We start from the raw sequence: 17,938 nt of genomic DNA on the forward strand, positions 1-17,938 counted from the left end.
CAAAAACAGATCGTTGCTATAAGGGCGAAAAGATAAAATAAAAAAGTCAGTACATATTTAATCTTTTATGTGTTTGACTAAATAATCTTATCAATCAAATTAGTTAATGTCTTTGATAGCGAGTTATAAGAAGGAAAAATGATTTTACTCAACTCCGATGCGAAACTAAAAGAAAATTAGCTCATTAATGATTTAACTTCAACTCTAATGTCTTTGATAGAGAAAATTTAGAGTTCTCACGTTAGTCCATTAGCAACCGCTACAAATTTATGGGCATCGTCTTTTCCATCAATGTGGACCGATTACTTGTCCTGATGACCATCAAACATGTGATGATGTTGCTATAGAGAAGTCAAAGTCTTTACCGTGTGAATTCACACTAGGCATATCAAGTCAACTGTTCGTCCACGGTACCCTCCCATGATCTATGCAATACCTCCACCCAAGTCGAGGGCAAGCCACACTGCAACGCATCTGCATTGACTTTTGGCCATCGCCTTTGACATTTCTGGTTCTTGTGCTCTTATGTCCATATCACAACTGCTAGATATCTATTACGTCGTCCTCTTTATTAATGCAGATCCATTATTTTCCTGATCACCCCCATCAAATTCATACGAGGTTACTCTAGAGAAGTTCAAGCTTTTACTATGTGAATTCACACTCGACATTTCATGCAATTGAAGAGTCCGTCCACGAAACCCTCCTATGGTCTATATAATACCTCCACCCGAGTCGATCTTCGTGAGTCCTACCATGGAGGGCAAACCACACTGCTTCGCATCTGCATGTGCCTTTTCGCCATCGTCTTTAACGTTTCTAATTCTTGCTCTCTCATGTCCTCTGGCCTCATCGGCTTCCATATCCACCTTGAATTCAAGCAACGAGAACATCGATCGCCTCGCGCTCCTGTCCTTCAAGTCCCTCGTGTCCGATCCATTCCGAGCATTGGCCTCCTGGAACGATGAATCCCTCCATTTCTGCCGGTGGCGAGGTGTGACATGCCGCAACCAGAGTCATCTGCCGAGGGTCACAGCTTTGGAACTGGAGTCTCTCGATTTGGCCGGTAAGATCTCTCCATCTCTAGCCAACCTCACCTTCCTCCGGAGGCTCCACCTCGCCGACAACCGACTTCACGGTCCCATCCCGCAGGAGATCGGTCTGCTTTCCCATCTTCAACGTCTAAACCTGAGCTCCAACGCTCTAAGAGGTATGATTCCGATGTCGCAACTTCAGAATTGTTTGCACCTTCAGAATCCTGAAAGCTAAGTCACAGTAGCTTCCATGGCACTGTTCAGCAACAGCCAACCTCTTCTCTCTCACTGTGGTTGATCTGTCAAACAATCTACTTGTAGGAGCCATCCCACACAACCTTGGCCGCTGTTCAGAACTACAATATATGGATTTGTCAAACAATCTCCTCGAAGGAGAGATTCCCAATGATCTCGGTGCCTTGTCAAAGCTGAAAATTCTCTACCTATGGGGCAACCAGCTCAGAGGAAGCATACCTCCAGAAATTGGGAATCTTGTCAGCCTAAGAGAACTTTATTTGCATGAAAACCAACTCACGGGCAAAATCCCATTGGAGATTGGGAACCTTTCGAATCTGACTATTCTTCACATGCCCTTCAATAAGATTTCGGGATCTGTTCCTTCAGAGATTGGGAACCTTGTCAGACTCGAACAACTTTACTTGGATAGCAACCAAATCACCGGCGTCATTCCTGCCTCGATAGGGAACTTGACTTCTCTTATTTGGCTTCAACTCTCGTATAATCAACTTGTAGGAGACATCCCACCCAACCTTAGTCACTGTTCAGAGCTACAATATATTTATTTGGAGAATAATACACTTGAAGGAAAGATTCCGAGCGATATTAAATCCTTGACAAACTTGAAAGTTCTCTCCCTTGCGGACAATCGTCTCACAGGAAGCATTCCTTCGGAAATTGGAAACCTTGTGAATTTGAATGATCTCAGTTTGTATGGCAACAAACTCACTGGAATTATACCATCTGAGATTGGAAACCTCGTGAATCTAACTGTTCTCGATTTACTGTCCAATGGCTTTGTGGGCCCAGTTCCTGCAGCGATCGGAAACCTCACTTCCCTCACTTATCTTGGACTGCAATTCAACAATCTTGGAGGGGTCATCCCACCCTCCATTTGGAACCTCTCCTCTCTCGGAACCTTAGAGCTCGAGAACAACAATTTTACTGGGTCTATTCCGCCGGATATGGGAATCACTCTTCCCCTTCTTAAACGACTACACATCAACGACAACCAGTTTTACGGGCCTCTTCCAATTTCACTGTCGAATGCTACCAACCTCATCGACATTCAACTATATAAGAACAGATTCACAGGCACCATACCCAGAGGTTTGGGATCCTTACAGAAGTTATATCACTTTGATCTTCGTTATAATCAGCTAGAAGCTAGGAATGCTGTCGAATGGGGCTTCCTGGATGATTTAGCCAACTGTAGCAGCCTGAAATATTTGCAAATAACAAGCAACAAGCTCGGAGGCTTCCTGCCACGATCGATCGTCAATTTTTCTACAACCCTGGAATGGATTGAAATCGACGACAACCACATATCTGGAAGCATTCCTGCAGAGATCGGCAACCTGGTTTCTTTGACCTTGGTTCGGATGAACTCAAACCTTTTCACAGGTAAAATCCCTGCAACAGTGGGAAACCTTTCGAATTTACATATAATGGACTTGAGTAGGAACTGCTTCACAGGAGAAATCCCAGCAACCCTTGGCGATCTAACTCGGCTAATCGAACTCCGCCTGCATTCCAATGAACTGCAAGGACCCTTACCTCCGAGTCTTGGAAACTGCCCGCTGAAACTCTTGGATCTTTCATTCAACCAGCTAAATGGCACGGTACCAAAAGAAATACTGTCCATCCCCACCCTCACCAGGTTCCTTAATGTTTCCTACAACTCACTGGCAGGATCTCTGATTCCTCAAGTTGGAAACATGAAAAATATTGGTCAATTCGACATCTCTGGCAACAGACTATCAGGTACAATTCCAAGAACCCTTGGTGACTGTCAACAACTCGATAGTCTTGACATGGCAGGGAATTCATTCCAGGGATCAATCCCTTCGTCATTTAGCCAGCTGAAGGGGCTCCAATCGCTGGATCTTTCGAGAAACAACTTGTCCGGGCTCATACCAGAATTTCTTGGGAATTTTAAGTTCTTGAGCAATCTGAATCTCTCATTCAACAATTTTGAGGGTGAGCTTCCAAAACATGGCATCTTCACAAACCTCAGTGCGTTCTCTGTGCTTGGAAATAGTAAGCTTTGTGGGGGTTTCCAAGCTCTGAACCTGCCTCCCTGCCCCACCAGGTCGTCACATTTATCCCGGAAGCTGGTAGCCGCGATCTCAGTTGCCGGGGGAATAATATGCCTAATCTTTCTCCTCGCTTTGTTTGGCATTCATCGTTGGATACGTAAGTCGAAGAAGGAGCCTCGTGCCGCAGACAACAGAATGGTTCCACATATGATGGTCACATATGCCGAGTTGCTAAGAGCTACAGATGGTTTCTCTTCTGCTAATCTCGTCGGCGTGGGAAGCTTTGGTTCTGTGTACAAAGGGTTACTCAATTATGAGGAATACCAACTTGTTGCCGTCAAGGTACTCAACCTCCAACAGAGAGGAGCTTCAAGGAGCTTCGTTGCTGAATGCGAAGCGCTGAGAAATGTCCGGCATCGGAACCTCGTCAAGATTTTAACAGCTTGCACAGGCACAGATTACCGGGGAAATGATTTCAAAGCTTTGCTTTATGAGTTCATGCCGAATGGGAGCTTAGAGAAGTGGGTGCATCCAGAAGCAAACGAGCAAGGTCAGACGCGGGCGTTAAGCCTCATCAAAAGGTTAAATATATTGATCGATGTGGCCTCCGCATTAGATTACCTCCACCACCATGGACCAGAGCCGATTGTCCACTGCGACATAAAGCCTGGCAATGTTCTTTTGGACCATGACATGGTAGCTCACGTTGGAGACTTTGGATTGGCGAGGTTCCTCAACAGAAGCCCCACTGAAGCATCTCAAAGATCTTCTACCTCCATGCTATTCAAGGGGTCCATCGGTTACGTTGCACCAGGTACATTGCATTAACCAAGAGCAAAATATGTTATCTTTATATGCCATTACTTGCGCAGTTGTGTTCCTCAAGTTCTTCTCTTTGTACATTTAACCTACCGATTCATGATACAGAGTATGGAGTGGCCAACAAAGTTTCGGTCGAAGGGGATGTCTATAGTTACGGGATACTTCTGCTGGAAACACTCACGGGGAAGAGGCCTACTGGAGAAAGTTTCAGGGACGGTCTCAGCCTTCCTCGATATGTGGAGATGGCACTCCCGGAGCGGGTCTCCGAAATCATCGATCCAAACCTGCACTTCGAGGAAGGTGAAGCTGCAAATGATCACATTCAAGGCACCGATTACATTGGAGACAAAGCAGTGGAGTGCGTGAACTTGTCGCTCGGGATCGGCGTCAGATGCGCCAAGGAATCCCCACAAGAACGAATGCTGATGCGAGATGTCATCAGTGAATTAACTGCAATCAGGAACGGATGGATCCACCACTAGATTATGATCCGGAATCGGGAAGCACAAGGGATTGTTAGAGAGGTTGCTTGCTCGATCCTTCTGAATAATAATAATAATAATAAAAGTAGCTGTGTGGTATTTGTTTTCTTTTCGTTTCTTTTTCTCACTCACCTAATTAATACACGGTGCTTCACAAGCTGGTCCAGTGGACTTAGTTGTATGATGCCTTTCTTATGTAGAGTTCATCATTAAACTGCATCAAGCTACATGGTAGCTGAGTGAAAAATCCTTTGTCATTCTAAATCTGTAGTGACCTCAATTGATGGGTGTGAAGAGAACAAACGGTCCACTTGGCGGAACAGATTTCAATCTATATCCATATCCACACAAAAAAAAAACCCTAAAATAGATCGAACATGAGGAAAAACGAAAGCCAATGAGAAAAGTTTGGAATTCCAATGTTAAAAGAACATGAGGACACCAATTCCCAAATTAATGGATCAGTACAAAATGGGCTTAGCTTCCCAAATACCCATGAGGAAAAACGAGAGCCCATTACAAAAGATAACCCAAGCAAGGAAACCAAGGAATGCCGGTCCAAAAAGAAAGTTCTCTCACTTGGGACGTGCTATATTTCCCCACAATATTGTTCGAATAAACATACGTTTTAAAAGAGCATATATGCTAATTTTGATATTTGTAAAAGACTACATGAAATAAAATTAATGAAACAAAAAATACAAGATTATCCATCACATGCTTTCATGATCCAACATAATGGAATATAGATTGCGTAATGCCCGAGTCTCACACATGTTCCGCTATAGCTACTATGATAATAGAAGCACAATATATATATATATATATATATATATATATATATATATATATATATATATATGATCCATACTTAGTGATATAATGTCTGATATCTATATTTTATAAATATGGTAAATGATATACTTATGTTTTAGACGTTTAAGGTTGAAATACATTTTTTTAAAATATTATTCTCAATATTTTATGAAATATTAGTTGAGCATACAAAAAATTAATATTTGCTTTATGTATAATTTACAATAAAATAACATGATCCTTTGGCACAACAAGCCTAAGTATACTAATGGATTTTAGTATAAGATTAAAGTTATGACAATAAATATACATATAGTAATTAGAAATGACGGTTGAATTTTGTAATCGACCCTAAGTGAATCTTAAGGCTTGAACGAATTTGAATATAATTAAAGTAACAAAGTTTAAATTTTAAATCTCATTGATATATATATATATAAGATAATAAGTTACTTAAGTATGGATGGTGTAATAAAAAATTAAATAGAGATACAAATAAAAAAAGAATGTTATACTAAATATTGAGATATATAAGTGAGATCGAAGAATGAGCATAGATAAAAAAAATATAATCTTTATTAAACTAAATTAAACTTAATTGAAGTTGCTGCAACATTAGAATTGTTTTAGTAAAAAGAAATTTGAAATGAGATGTAATGAGATTGAATAATAGACATCAAGATACCCTCTACCTCTACCTTATTTTAGTCATATCTTCTTTACTTATAACTCATGATCATTTCTCTCATTCTTTAGCCATTTTATCAGCTTTATTTATGGAGCTCAAGAAACCCTAACTCTAAAAAAAATTGAGGTAAAAAAAATATAATTTTTTTCTTTACTATATTTAGGATTTTAATTTTATAAATTTCAAATTGATTTTTTTAGCTACTTTTGAGTAACATAAAATTTGAATTTATCTTTAATTTTTGGATATATTTTATATGAATATCTTATGATTCTAAAACCTTTAGTGTATTTGTGCATGGAGGTATGAGTGTCCTAATATGAGATACTATTCAAGCTAAATTGGTCCCTCAAGGATATGATTAGGTTTTGAGCTTCTGATATATTTTAAAATATTTCTTTAAGGTTATATAAGATTTGAAATTGATTGAGTACAGCCTCTATGCACTAGGATACGAGGTTTATAAGTTCAAATAGTCCCAACTCTATTTCAGCAAAATAGAATAGGTGTTGATAATAAATTAGGAGGATAGTTTAACCTTCAAATAATTTTATTTTAAACTAAAATTTGATGTATATTTAGTTTTATGTCTCTTAGTTTTCTATAAAATTTTATGATAATTTAAGATCATTTAGTTACATAGAATAGTGAAGTAAAACTTTTTCACATAATTGTCTGATGGTTTATTGATACTAACTAATTCATTTGATTATAGAGTAACTATTAAAAAATTAATGGTGAAATCTAGATGTATTTTTAGGTTAAGTATAGTTTATTTTATAAATCAATAGTTCAAGAGATAAAGTTCTTAATTAAGACATCTTATGATTACGTGCTTCCACTTTGATAAGTGTATTACTCTTTAATAGACTCGATCGATAAAAAATGTGATCTTTCATTAACATCTTTATTTTTGAGTTGAATCGAGTAAATATAAGTTTAATTTACTATAAAATAATAATTATATAAATTATAATATTTATAGTATATTTTGAAAAGCATATTTTGGAATGATATAATTGTCATGGGATAAGTATGAGCTATATATATATATATATATATATATATATATATATATATATATATATATAAAATAAATGATGATGAAAATATATTGTATACATGCATATATGATGATATCTGGTGTGGGAGTGTATGTATTTTCTTTGACGTGCGGTATATGAGTGCATGAATATCCTATAATATAGAAGTATACTTATATATTAGTGATGTGAGAGTGCATATATATATATATATATATATGTTATGTTATAGAGTATAAAAGTCCATAAATTTATAATATTTACTACATATGTATATAAATATTTTAAATTATTTTGATATAGAATTTTAACTCTTTATTTTTCATATATTATGTTGTAGGACTATGCTTGCTAAAGAAGTTATCGGATTTAATACAATATACATAACATTATATATGCTCACCTAAATAAAACTATAAAGGATTATACTTACTAAATCATTACTCACTATAGATTATATTTTTTAGGTAAAAATATTAATACCCTACTCAAGTGATTGGATAGGGAGTGAGCATGTGTAAGTCCATGACAACGCATATATAGACGATGAGCTAAAAATATTTTATGTATATAAATTTTGGATATATTATATTTATGTTTTCTTTTGGTTAGATGTTTAATTACATATTGGTGTCAAAAATACTATCTATACAGAGAAAAATCTATCATTTTGTTTAGTAAGTTAGTAAATTTTAATTTTTAATATTTCGTTTAATAAGTTAGTAAGTCTAAATTTTTAAGATTACGGACTTTTCATTGTACTCCTATTGATAACAATAATAAAAATAAAAATATAATATTTTATTTTAATCATACATGTAGAATATATGAGTGGAACCACAAGCAAAATGTTAGAGCTTGCATCACTTAAGTTGAGATATCACAGTAGTGCACGTGAGGTGATAATAGTGCATGTGAGGCTTCTAATACTATTTGTTGCCGTCCATCCTAATATAATAATTGACCTATTAATTTATTAAGATTAGATCAATAATTTAAAATATATAAACCAAATTTAATAGTATACACATATCAAACCTTGATAGATTAAATTAAGTTTGTTTCGAAACTAAACCGTGGTATTGCACAAAATCATATATAATTAAAGGTTGCTCGAAGCATTTGATCAACATTTGGCCACGCCTATAAACATCAGTATTAACATTTCCTCGGTACACCTACAATGATTTTAATTTTACATCTATATATCGCTTGTAATTTGACCAAAATAATCCTGTAACAAATATAATAAATAATCTTGATTCAAATAGTAGCGATAAGAGAAATAACTATCTTCGAGATCGATGCCAAAAGTTAATTTGTTCATAAAATATTTCCGGAGTTTATGCAGCAACTTCCGAGATGGTATGGAACGTATCAAATTCACTTGCTCAATCAAATAAAATAATCGGCGTGGTGACGTCCGAAGAACATAAAGAGAAGATCCAGCAGCAGCAGCAATATGAACTTGCGCTGTTCGTGATCACAGTTCACACGCTCATGTGAAACGCAGAACAACCCCCGATTGCCAACTTTGACGGACGACGGCTACGATCTTAAGTAGCCTTACTTGTTTGACCGAAATGGATCACAAAAGCAACAAGAAAAGGATATAAAATCATTAGCAGGGCCATGTTCGATGGTCCCGTCGTCCACTAACTTTGAGAAACGGTGGGCTTTTTGTTCTTATTGACGTTAGCTGTTCAACGATTCATTGAGAGTTCGGTGAAAGGAAACACTTTTCGGTCTCAATTCATCGGCAACATATAGTTTTGATCTTTCCCTAGTGATAACATACACCATGATTCAATTGCTAAGGAGATATCACCATTGGAGTGACGACGGACTCCGTACAGCAAAGGCAAAGCGATCGAAAGATGAGGAGGACGGCGACAGAATGGGGAAAGAGGTACATGGATCGGTAGTTGGAAGTCAAATGGCTGCTACCACTGCAATGTGTGCCCATGCATCGTCATCGTCGAGCTGTTCTTGTCTTCATCTGTGGCAATCATCTTATCTTTCCAGAAACAGAAACTAATAAACTTGTCATGTTTGCTGTCCGAGAGCATCTTTTTCATCTTTTCAGGGAATAAAAAATCTCGTGTTGCTGCAACACGCAGAAAGTTCTGCTGCCATTTTTTATTCTTTTTCTGGGACACGAGTCAACATAGAGCGTAATAAATAGACTCACACAACGGAAGGGCGAAACTGTTTAGCTGACAGTCCTGGGCTTTATCATCTCATAGTCCATCATCATCTCATTTAATCTAATCCTAATTTATATTAGAGAAGTATAGATACTATATTTTAAATTCTATAAAAAGAGATAGAAAAAGATATCAACGAGCTAGTTTTTGACAGTGGGATTCTAAAGAAAATGAGGAGAATAAGGAAGAAAAAAAAAAAAGAAAAAGATAAGGAGAACATGAAAAGACTGTTTCAAGTAGTGCTTCACGCTACTGTACTACCTGCCGCGTTAGTACTTGAGAGGGAGTAGACTATTTGAACGCAGCTTCGGTTGCCATTCGTGTATGGAGTTAGTGCGTGCGTCAAAAGTTCCATGGCGTCAAACTAATTGATTTAAAGTTGTTTCTCTCGGACCTATATATACAGCATCGATGGCATGGCTGCTCAAGCAACTCCAATCACCGCTCTTGTTCTTCTCAATACCCGAATGGAGATCAAACGGCGTAGCTCCGTAATTGGGTCCTGCAGCTTTCTCCTTGTTTTGCTCCTGTCTGGCGTGGGCTTCTCGGCTTCCCAACCTGAGACTGCCGCCGCCGAGGCCACCACTGACCGCCTCGCCCTCCTCTCCTTCAAGGCCCTCATCTCCGACGATCCATCCCGAGCGCTGGAATCCTGGAACACTACGTCCCTCCATTTTTGCCGGTGGCGAGGCGTGACGTGCGGCAACCACAGTGGCCAGCTGAGGGTCACCACACTGGAACTGGAGTCCCTCGCCTTGGCCGGTAAGATATCTCCATCCATAGCCAATCTCACCTTCCTCCAGAGGCTGCACCTTCCACAGAACCAACTTGAGGGTCCCGTTCCACAAGAGCTCGGCCTGCTGTCCCGCCTTCAGCATCTCAACCTTAGTTACAATAGCTTTCGCGGCACTGTTCCGACGACAATAGCGAACCTCTCCTCCCTTATCCTGCTTGATCTGTCCTATAATCAACTTGTAGGAGCCATCCCACACAACCTCAGCTCAGAACTACAGTATATAAATCTGTCAAATAATACACTCGGAGGTGGGATTCCCGATAATCTTCGTTCCTTGTCAAAGCTGAAGCTGCTCGCCCTGAGCGGCAACAACCTCACCGGAAACATTCCTCCAGAAATCGGGAGCCTTGTAAATTTGACTGTCCTCGATTTGTCTATCAACAATCTTGAAGAATCTATTCCTCTAGAGATTGGAAATCTTATCAGCCTTAAAGCGGTTTACCTGGATTACAATAAATTCACCGGCGTTATTCCTGGCTCGATAGGGAACCTGACGTCCCTTGTTTGGCTTCAGCTCTCGCAAAATCAACTTACAGGAGCCATCCCTCGCAGCCTCAGCCATTGCTCAGAACTACAATATATTTTCTTGGGAAATAATATGCTTGAAGGGGAGATTCCCAGCGACATTAGTTCCTTGTCAAACCTGAAAGTGCTCTACCTGTGGAACAACCGCCTCACAGGAAGCATTCCTCCAGAAATCGGGAACCTTACGAATTTGACGAATCTCAATTTGTATAGCAACAGACTTGAAGGCTCTGTTCCGCGGGAGATTGGGAATCTTGTCGGACTAAGAGAAGTTCTTTTACATGACAACCAACTCACCGGAAGTATACCATCTGAGATTGGAAACCTCGTGAATCTACGTACTCTTGCTTTGTTGATTAATGGCTTTGTGGGTACAGTTCCACCAGCAATTGGAAACCTCACTTCTCTCACTTATCTTGGATTGTCAATAAATAATCTTGGAGGAATCATCCCGCCTTCCATTTGGAACCTCTCCTCTCTCAGAACACTAGAGCTCCAGAGCAACCACTTTACCGGGTCTATTCCGCCGGATATGGGAATCACTCTTCCCCTTCTTGAAGAACTAGACATCAACGACAACCAGTTTTACGGGCCTCTTCCGATTTCACTGTCGAATGCTACCAACCTCAACAACATTCAACTATACGAGAACAGATTCACAGGCACCATACCGAGAGGTTTGGGATCCTTGCAGCAGTTATTTCATTTTGATGTTACTTTTAATCAGCTAGAAGCAAGAAACGCAGCCGAGTGGGGCTTTTTGGATGATTTAGCCAACTGTAGCAGTCTGAAGTACTTGCAATTGACAAGCAACAATCTCAGTGGCTTCTTGCCGCAATCGATAGGCAATTTCTCCAATTCCTTGATGTGGTTTGAAATCGATGACAATAACATAGCCGGAAGCATTCCCGCAGAGATCGGCAACCTCGTTTCTTTGACCTCAGTTCGTATGAAGTCTAATCTTCTCACCGGTGGCATTCCTGCAGCACTGGGAAGCCTTGCAAAGCTACAGATAATAGACCTGAGTGGGAATCGCTTCACAGGAGGCATCCCCGCAACCCTTGGCAATCTGACAAAACTTAACGAGCTTCAACTGTACTCTAATCGACTTCAAGGACCCATACCTCCAACTCTCGGAAACTGCCCTCTCGCACTCTTGGACCTTTCATTCAACCAGCTAAATGGCACGGTACCCAAAGAAATACTGTCCATCCCCACCCTCACCAGGTTCCTTAATGTTTCCTACAACTCACTGGCAGGATCTCTGACTCCTCAAGTTGGAAACATGAAAAATATTGGTCAATTCGACATCTCTGGCAACAGTCTATCAGGTACAATTCCAAGGACCCTTGGTGACTGTCAACAACTCGATAGTCTTGACATGGCAGGGAATTCATTCCAGGGATCAATCCCTTCGTCATTTAGCCAGCTGAAGGGGCTCCAATCGCTGGATCTTTCAAGAAACAACTTGTCCGGGCTCATACCAGAATTTCTTGGGAATTTGAAGTTCTTGAGCTATCTGAATCTCTCATTCAACAATTTTGAGGGTGAGCTTCCAAAACATGGTATCTTCACGAACCTCACTGCGTTCTCCGTACTTGGAAATAGTAAGCTTTGTGGGGGTGTGCAAGCTCTGAACCTGCCTCCCTGCCCCACTCCGTCATCCAGTAAAAGACATTTATCCCGGAAGCTGGTAGCCGCGATCTCAGTTGCCGGGGGAATAATATGCCTAATCTTGCTCCTCTCTTTATTTGGCATTCATCGTTGGATGCCCAAGTCGAAGAAGGAGGCTCATGCCGACGGCATAAAAGTTCCACATATGATGGTCACATATGCCGAGTTGCTAAGAGCTACGAATGGTTTCTCTTCTGCTAGTCTCGTCGGCGTGGGAAGCTTTGGTTCTGTGTACAAAGGGTTACTCAATTATGAGGAATACCAACTTGTTGCCGTCAAGGTACTCAACCTCCAACAGAGAGGAGCTTCGAGGAGCTTCGTTGCTGAATGCGAAGCGCTGAGAAATGTCCGGCATCGGAACCTCGTCAAGATTTTAACAGCTTGCACAAGCACAGATTACCGGGGAAATGATTTCAAAGCTTTGCTTTATGAGTTCATGCCGAATGGGAGCCTAGAGAAGTGGGTGCATCCAGAAGCAAACGAGCAAGGTCAGACGCGGGCGTTAAGCCTTATCCACAGGTTAAATATATTGATCGATGTGGCCTCCGCATTAGATTACCTCCACCACCATGGTCCAGAGCCGATTGTCCACTGCGACATAAAGCCAAGCAATGTTCTTTTGGACCATGACATGGTAGCTCATGTTGGAGACTTTGGATTGGCGAGGTTCCTCAACAGCAACCCCGTTGAAGCATCTCAAAGATCTTCCACCTCCATGATATTCAAGGGGTCCATCGGTTACGTTGCTCCAGGTACATTGCTTTAACCAAGAGCAGAATATGTTATTTCTTTATGCCATTACTTGCGCAGTTGTGTTTCTCAAGTTCTTCTCTTTGTACATTTAACCTATCGATTCATGATACAGAGTATGGAGTGGCCAACAAAATTTCAGTCGAAGGGGATGTCTACAGTTATGGGATACTTGTACTCGAAACACTCACGGGGAAGAGGCCTACCGGTGAAACTCTCAAGGACGATCTCAGCCTTCCTCGGTATCTAGAAATGGCACTCCCGGAGCGGGTCGCTGAAATCATAGATCCAAACCTGCTCCTGGAGGAGGAGGGTGAAGAACCTAATGAATGCACTCGAGACAGAGCAATGGAGTGCCTGGCGTTGTCACTCAAGATTGGCATCAGGTGCGCCAAGGAATCACCACCCGAGCGAATGCAGCTGGTGGATGCCGTCAACGAATTAACTGCAATCAGGAACGCGTATTTGGAGCTTAGTAAACAGGGTAGGAGAGCCCAACTCAGAGACGATAATCCGGTTCTAGATTAAACTGTTTCTGAAGCCAAATCCAGCAGTAGCGAAGGCAAGTTCATGGAAGCAGCTTTGCTAGATTTGTCATTTGTGCCAATTGATATCTTTCATTTCCCTTAGAAGGCATCAGCATCAACAATGTTTATAGTAATTATTAGTTTGACAAGTTTCACGGTCTCGTAAAAATCAGACTTATTATCTTCTATGGGAATGTGCTTTGAAGTCAGATGCACAATATAAAAAACCTAAATGTTTTCTTTGGATTCAAGTCCACACTCAATTAAATAGTTTAGGCTTATAGTTTAAATTTTTCTTGTTTAATAGATTCGGGTGTTATATGACCTAGAAATATATTTCTAAGGTATTTATAATAGTCTTTCTTTTATAGTAGTGATTTGTTCCTCATGACCGAACCACATAAATCTGGTGTTCTTGTCGCTTTTATTCTTTCTGTTTTATTATCTTTGTTGGGTTGTCAAAATTATCTTTTGATAAATTTTCTGACTTTAACGGTAATTACTTCCAAGTTTTGAGTTATGCGATGTTCAGTGACAATCTTAAAACCAAAAGAACACTGTTTTAAGGCATAAAATGGTAGTGACGTCTTTTTCTTTCTTCTGTTCGTTGCCATTTATCTGAGCAAAACGCAGAAGAAAGAATAAAAATTATTCCGGTGATTTTCCAATATTGTTGACTCTACTCGAGAAATCATGATCGATGTCCTATTTTCTTACCAAATTTATTTATCTCTTTGTCCATTTTTTTCAAATATTAATTGCGTTTACTATGTCTCACCAGCTGTGACCCACCCGGGTTGGGCCATATCAGGTTCGGCTCGATACGTTCGACTGTCTAAATCCTGTGTTGAGTCGTATCTGAACCTAAATTGAACCGACCTGAATTCAAGCTAAATCGAGTTGAATTGGGTTCGACCACATGCCGGGCCCACCGCTTGTGCTAGCCACCTGGACATCATCTAATGTTAAGTACTCGGTTAAATATTCCCCCGAAGACCACCGGTTCACCGCGCGCGCGCCCGCCACATGTTTTTTAATATTCCCGCGATATTTTTAGCCACCGCGTATACATTCACCCGCCCGCTTTACATTAGAGGGAACGACCATCACTTCCCAATCAAAATTTCTGCTTCCCACCGCTCTCTCTTTGCCGCCTCGCCTCGTTCACATATCCTTCTCCCTTACCGCGACTCATCCGTCCCCCATCGGTTGTTTCTCAACCTCATTTCTCCTCTCCATCTCTCAGGCTTCAGCTTCTCGGTCTCTTTTAAGTCCGGATACTCATGGAAGGCAGCAGCTTCCACGAATTACCTCCCTCCAAGAGATTCAAGCTTCTTCACCCCCATGAGCACTCCCATCGCTCAGAACCTTACAACGTCAAATCCCTGCCTGCAAAGAAACGGTTGGACTCGTACCATTACCAACCCGCCACCCCACCCTGCCTCCCAGCTAAGAAGAGGGTCTGGGCTCCCCACCCCACTTTCCCTATCGACCTCAACAGCCCCCCGCTCTCCTATGATCAACCGCTCGAAGAAAAGCACAGCAAACTAGCAACAGAAGAAGAAGAAGAAGAAGCGGAGGGGGAGGAAGACGATGGGGTCATATGTGCCGTGTGCAGGAGCACCGATGGGGACCCGCTCGACCCAATCGTCTTCTGCGACGGCTGCGATCTCATGGTCCACGCGTCCTGCTACGGCAGCCCCCTGATCAACAACATTCCTGAAGGTGACTGGTTCTGCTCACGATGCGAGCAGGAAGCGAAGGAAGAGGAAAAGGATTCCAGCTGCTGCCTCTGCCCCGTGAGGGGCGGGGCAACGAAGCCCACGGAGGACGGCCGATGGGCTCACATCGTGTGCGCGTTGCTCGTGCCCGAGGTCTTTTTCCGGGATCCTCAAGGCAGGGACGGCATCGATTGCTCCCGGGTCCCCAGCAGGCGGTGGAACATGGACTGCTATCTTTGTGGGGCCACAGGCGGGTGTGCCATCGACTGCTCGGAGCCAAAGTGCAAGTTGGAGTTCCATGTCGGTTGCGGCCTGGAACGGGGACTCTGCTTTGAGTACAAGGAGCGTCGTGGAGCGGCCATCGTTGCAGGATTCTGTGCAGACCATACTGAGCTCTGGGAGAAGGTAATCAAAACGTTTATCATCTCTTTCCTTTCTATTTCTTTGTAACGTTTGCAAGTGTTCTTCTATTGCTTTCCCTGACAACGCTCTTTATGATTTCACAGCAACAGTTGACTGGAAAGTTCAAGATAGTGGCAAGGGATGATGATCGCCAGGGAAAGAAGAAGGCTTGACGCCGGTGCAGTGTGTCGGATATGACTTTGTTATCATCTACTAGTTGGCACTATTTTCTTTCTTTGTATTTTTCTGAATTTGAACGGTTTGTGTTGGCAAGAACTGTAGTAGTAATGGAGCTGTCATAGGTCCTTTGAGTTGTATTATTGTTTCCTGATCAATTAATTATGACATCAGCTTAGTACTCAATCAAACCTAACCACGGGGATGTATAGAGAGAAAATGATCCAAATGAGCTTTTTAATTTGTTATTTTAAATCATATTAGTTATATATATTGTGTCCATGATTTGGAATCAGAAATATTCTAGCTGGTCTCTCCTTACAAAAAAACTTTCCTTCATCTTTTTATTGATTGAGATACGATAATTTAGAGAACTAAATTTCATACAAGAGTGTAATATCATTTGTTTATTAATTATTTATGATACCGATTTTTTTTTATAATATTTAATTATTTTGATATAGAATTTTATATAATTATTATTTGAATCATATAATTTTATATGATTCAAACTTGATAGTGATTTGTGAAATTTTCATGATAAGTTAGTTAGTGCAGTGTAATATCTTTTATTTCTTAATTGTTTATGATATCGATGTTTTTTTATAATATCTTAATTATTTTAATACGAGAATTTACTTAATAATTCTTAAATTATATAATTTTATCTTAGAAGATTAGTGTTATGGATCTAATTATGAATCCTAGACTTAAATAGGGTTTTTCAAAAATTTTCATGATAAATTAGTGGGAAAAAATAATTACAAATGACACTAGCAAACGAACGAGGGTGCCACCACACGCTTACTCCACGACACCTAATGTTATTTGGCTAAATTCTCACCTAAGGATTAGTTTCCTCCACGATGGTTTAGGTGAATAGAGATTATTCATTTGGTTCGAATTAGTCAATTAGTGTTCCTAGATCGATTTCTCACCTCGAGACGTTAGTCTGGAACGATTGATTCCTAACTTGTAAGGCAAGTCATATCATATAGTGCATATCTGATTTTTTTTTGTAGTTTGGACTTCTATTTAAAGTGAAATTCTCTATTCTGTTGAGGAAAATTCTTCATTCTAATCTGTATAAATAGGAGAGGGACATGTTAATGTATTTAAGCTAAAGCTTCTCCAATAATTCTTTTTATTTTCTATTCTTTCTAACAAAAGGTTGATCGATGGAAACTCTATCTTTTAGGAACCTCTCCCCAAGAAAGATAATCTTAATTTCCTCCAAAAATAAATTAGTCAAGAATTATGTTTATTCTTTTAATGGTATCATATTTTATTTACTCTAAACTAAATGTGAAACCACACCAATTATGATTATTAACCATAATCATTAATTTTAATTCCTAAATCGATCGTGCAAAATATCCCACCGGTGGTGAAGAGGTGGCTTTTGGGACCTTTTAGGTTCGGTGTGTGATGACTTAAAAATATTGTTAGGAATATTTTACATGTATTTAAAATTACGAATCTTTTGGACCAAATATTAGTAATCCATAGAGAATTTTGAAAGAAAGAAATGCGTGCTAAAAATTAAACTAATGCCTTTAGTAAACGTTTGCTAGCAAAAAAATCACTTGAGAAAAAGAAGAATATGTGATGAAATTCTAATGGCAAGTAAATATAATTATCTTAGTTTTCTTTTCAATCTGAAAAATCATAAATGATACTCACCTCTCAGTCAAAATTTATTTCCTAAGTTTTAGTACCGACGTATCTCAACATTCAATATTTATTTTCTATTTTTAAATACTATAATTAGAAATAATTTATTTCAATTCTATTTAAAAATAATTTAATATGGAATAATTTCTTTACATTAATTTAGATTCTCTCTTATCTCCTATTTAAACTCAGGCAAAATGACACCTTATTCCTTTTCATTGGTATTGGAGGAATTACACTTCATGTACATGCGAGTTGTTGGTGAAGGCACAGCTTCTCTCCATACCTATGGAGATTGTATGTATTCTAATTTTTTCTTTTAAT

At 39.7% G+C, this 17,938-nt stretch overlaps 2 protein-coding genes across 3 annotated transcripts; both read left to right on the top strand.

Annotated features, from left to right (window-relative positions):
- Positions 1-1,216: 1,216 nt before the first annotated feature.
- Positions 1,217-13,641, top strand: LOC135642256 (receptor kinase-like protein Xa21). Of its 2 annotated transcripts, XM_065158246.1 has the most exons (3): positions 1,217-4,124; positions 4,238-4,416; positions 13,408-13,641. In XM_065158246.1, exons 1-3 carry the CDS (start codon positions 1,400-1,402, stop codon positions 13,639-13,641), a joined length of 3,138 nt encoding a protein of 1,045 aa, XP_065014318.1. In that variant the 5' UTR covers positions 1,217-1,399. The 2 variants fall into 2 exon arrangements, with proteins under 2 accessions (XP_065014318.1, XP_065014317.1); XM_065158245.1 differs by lacking the exons at positions 1,217-4,124; positions 4,238-4,416 and adding an exon at positions 9,782-13,115 and having other exon boundaries at positions 13,229-13,641.
- Positions 13,642-14,742: 1,101 nt separating this feature from the next.
- On the top strand, positions 14,743-16,083 carry LOC135642257 (uncharacterized). The gene is made up of 2 exons (XM_065158247.1): positions 14,743-15,766; positions 15,868-16,083. Exons 1-2 carry the CDS (start codon positions 14,924-14,926, stop codon positions 15,934-15,936), a joined length of 912 nt encoding a protein of 303 aa, XP_065014319.1. The 5' UTR covers positions 14,743-14,923; the 3' UTR covers positions 15,937-16,083.
- The last annotated feature ends 1,855 nt before the right edge of the window (positions 16,084-17,938 follow it).

The sequence above is a fragment of the Musa acuminata genome, chromosome BXJ3-7, assembly GCF_036884655.1.
Source record: "Musa acuminata AAA Group cultivar baxijiao chromosome BXJ3-7, Cavendish_Baxijiao_AAA, whole genome shotgun sequence".
Lineage (NCBI taxonomy): Eukaryota > Viridiplantae > Streptophyta > Magnoliopsida > Zingiberales > Musaceae > Musa > Musa acuminata.

Coding starts and splice junctions, on each gene's coding strand:
- LOC135642256 (XM_065158245.1), top strand. CDS start 9,785: ATGGCTGCTCAAGCAACTCCAATCACCGCTCTTGTTCTTCTCAATACC. Junction 13,116..13,228: donor CATCGGTTACGTTGCTCCAG/GTACATTGCTTT, acceptor TTCATGATACAG/AGTATGGAGTGGCCAACAAA.
- LOC135642257 (XM_065158247.1), top strand. CDS start 14,924: ATGGAAGGCAGCAGCTTCCACGAATTACCTCCCTCCAAGAGATTCAAG. Junction 15,767..15,867: donor ATACTGAGCTCTGGGAGAAG/GTAATCAAAACG, acceptor ATGATTTCACAG/CAACAGTTGACTGGAAAGTT.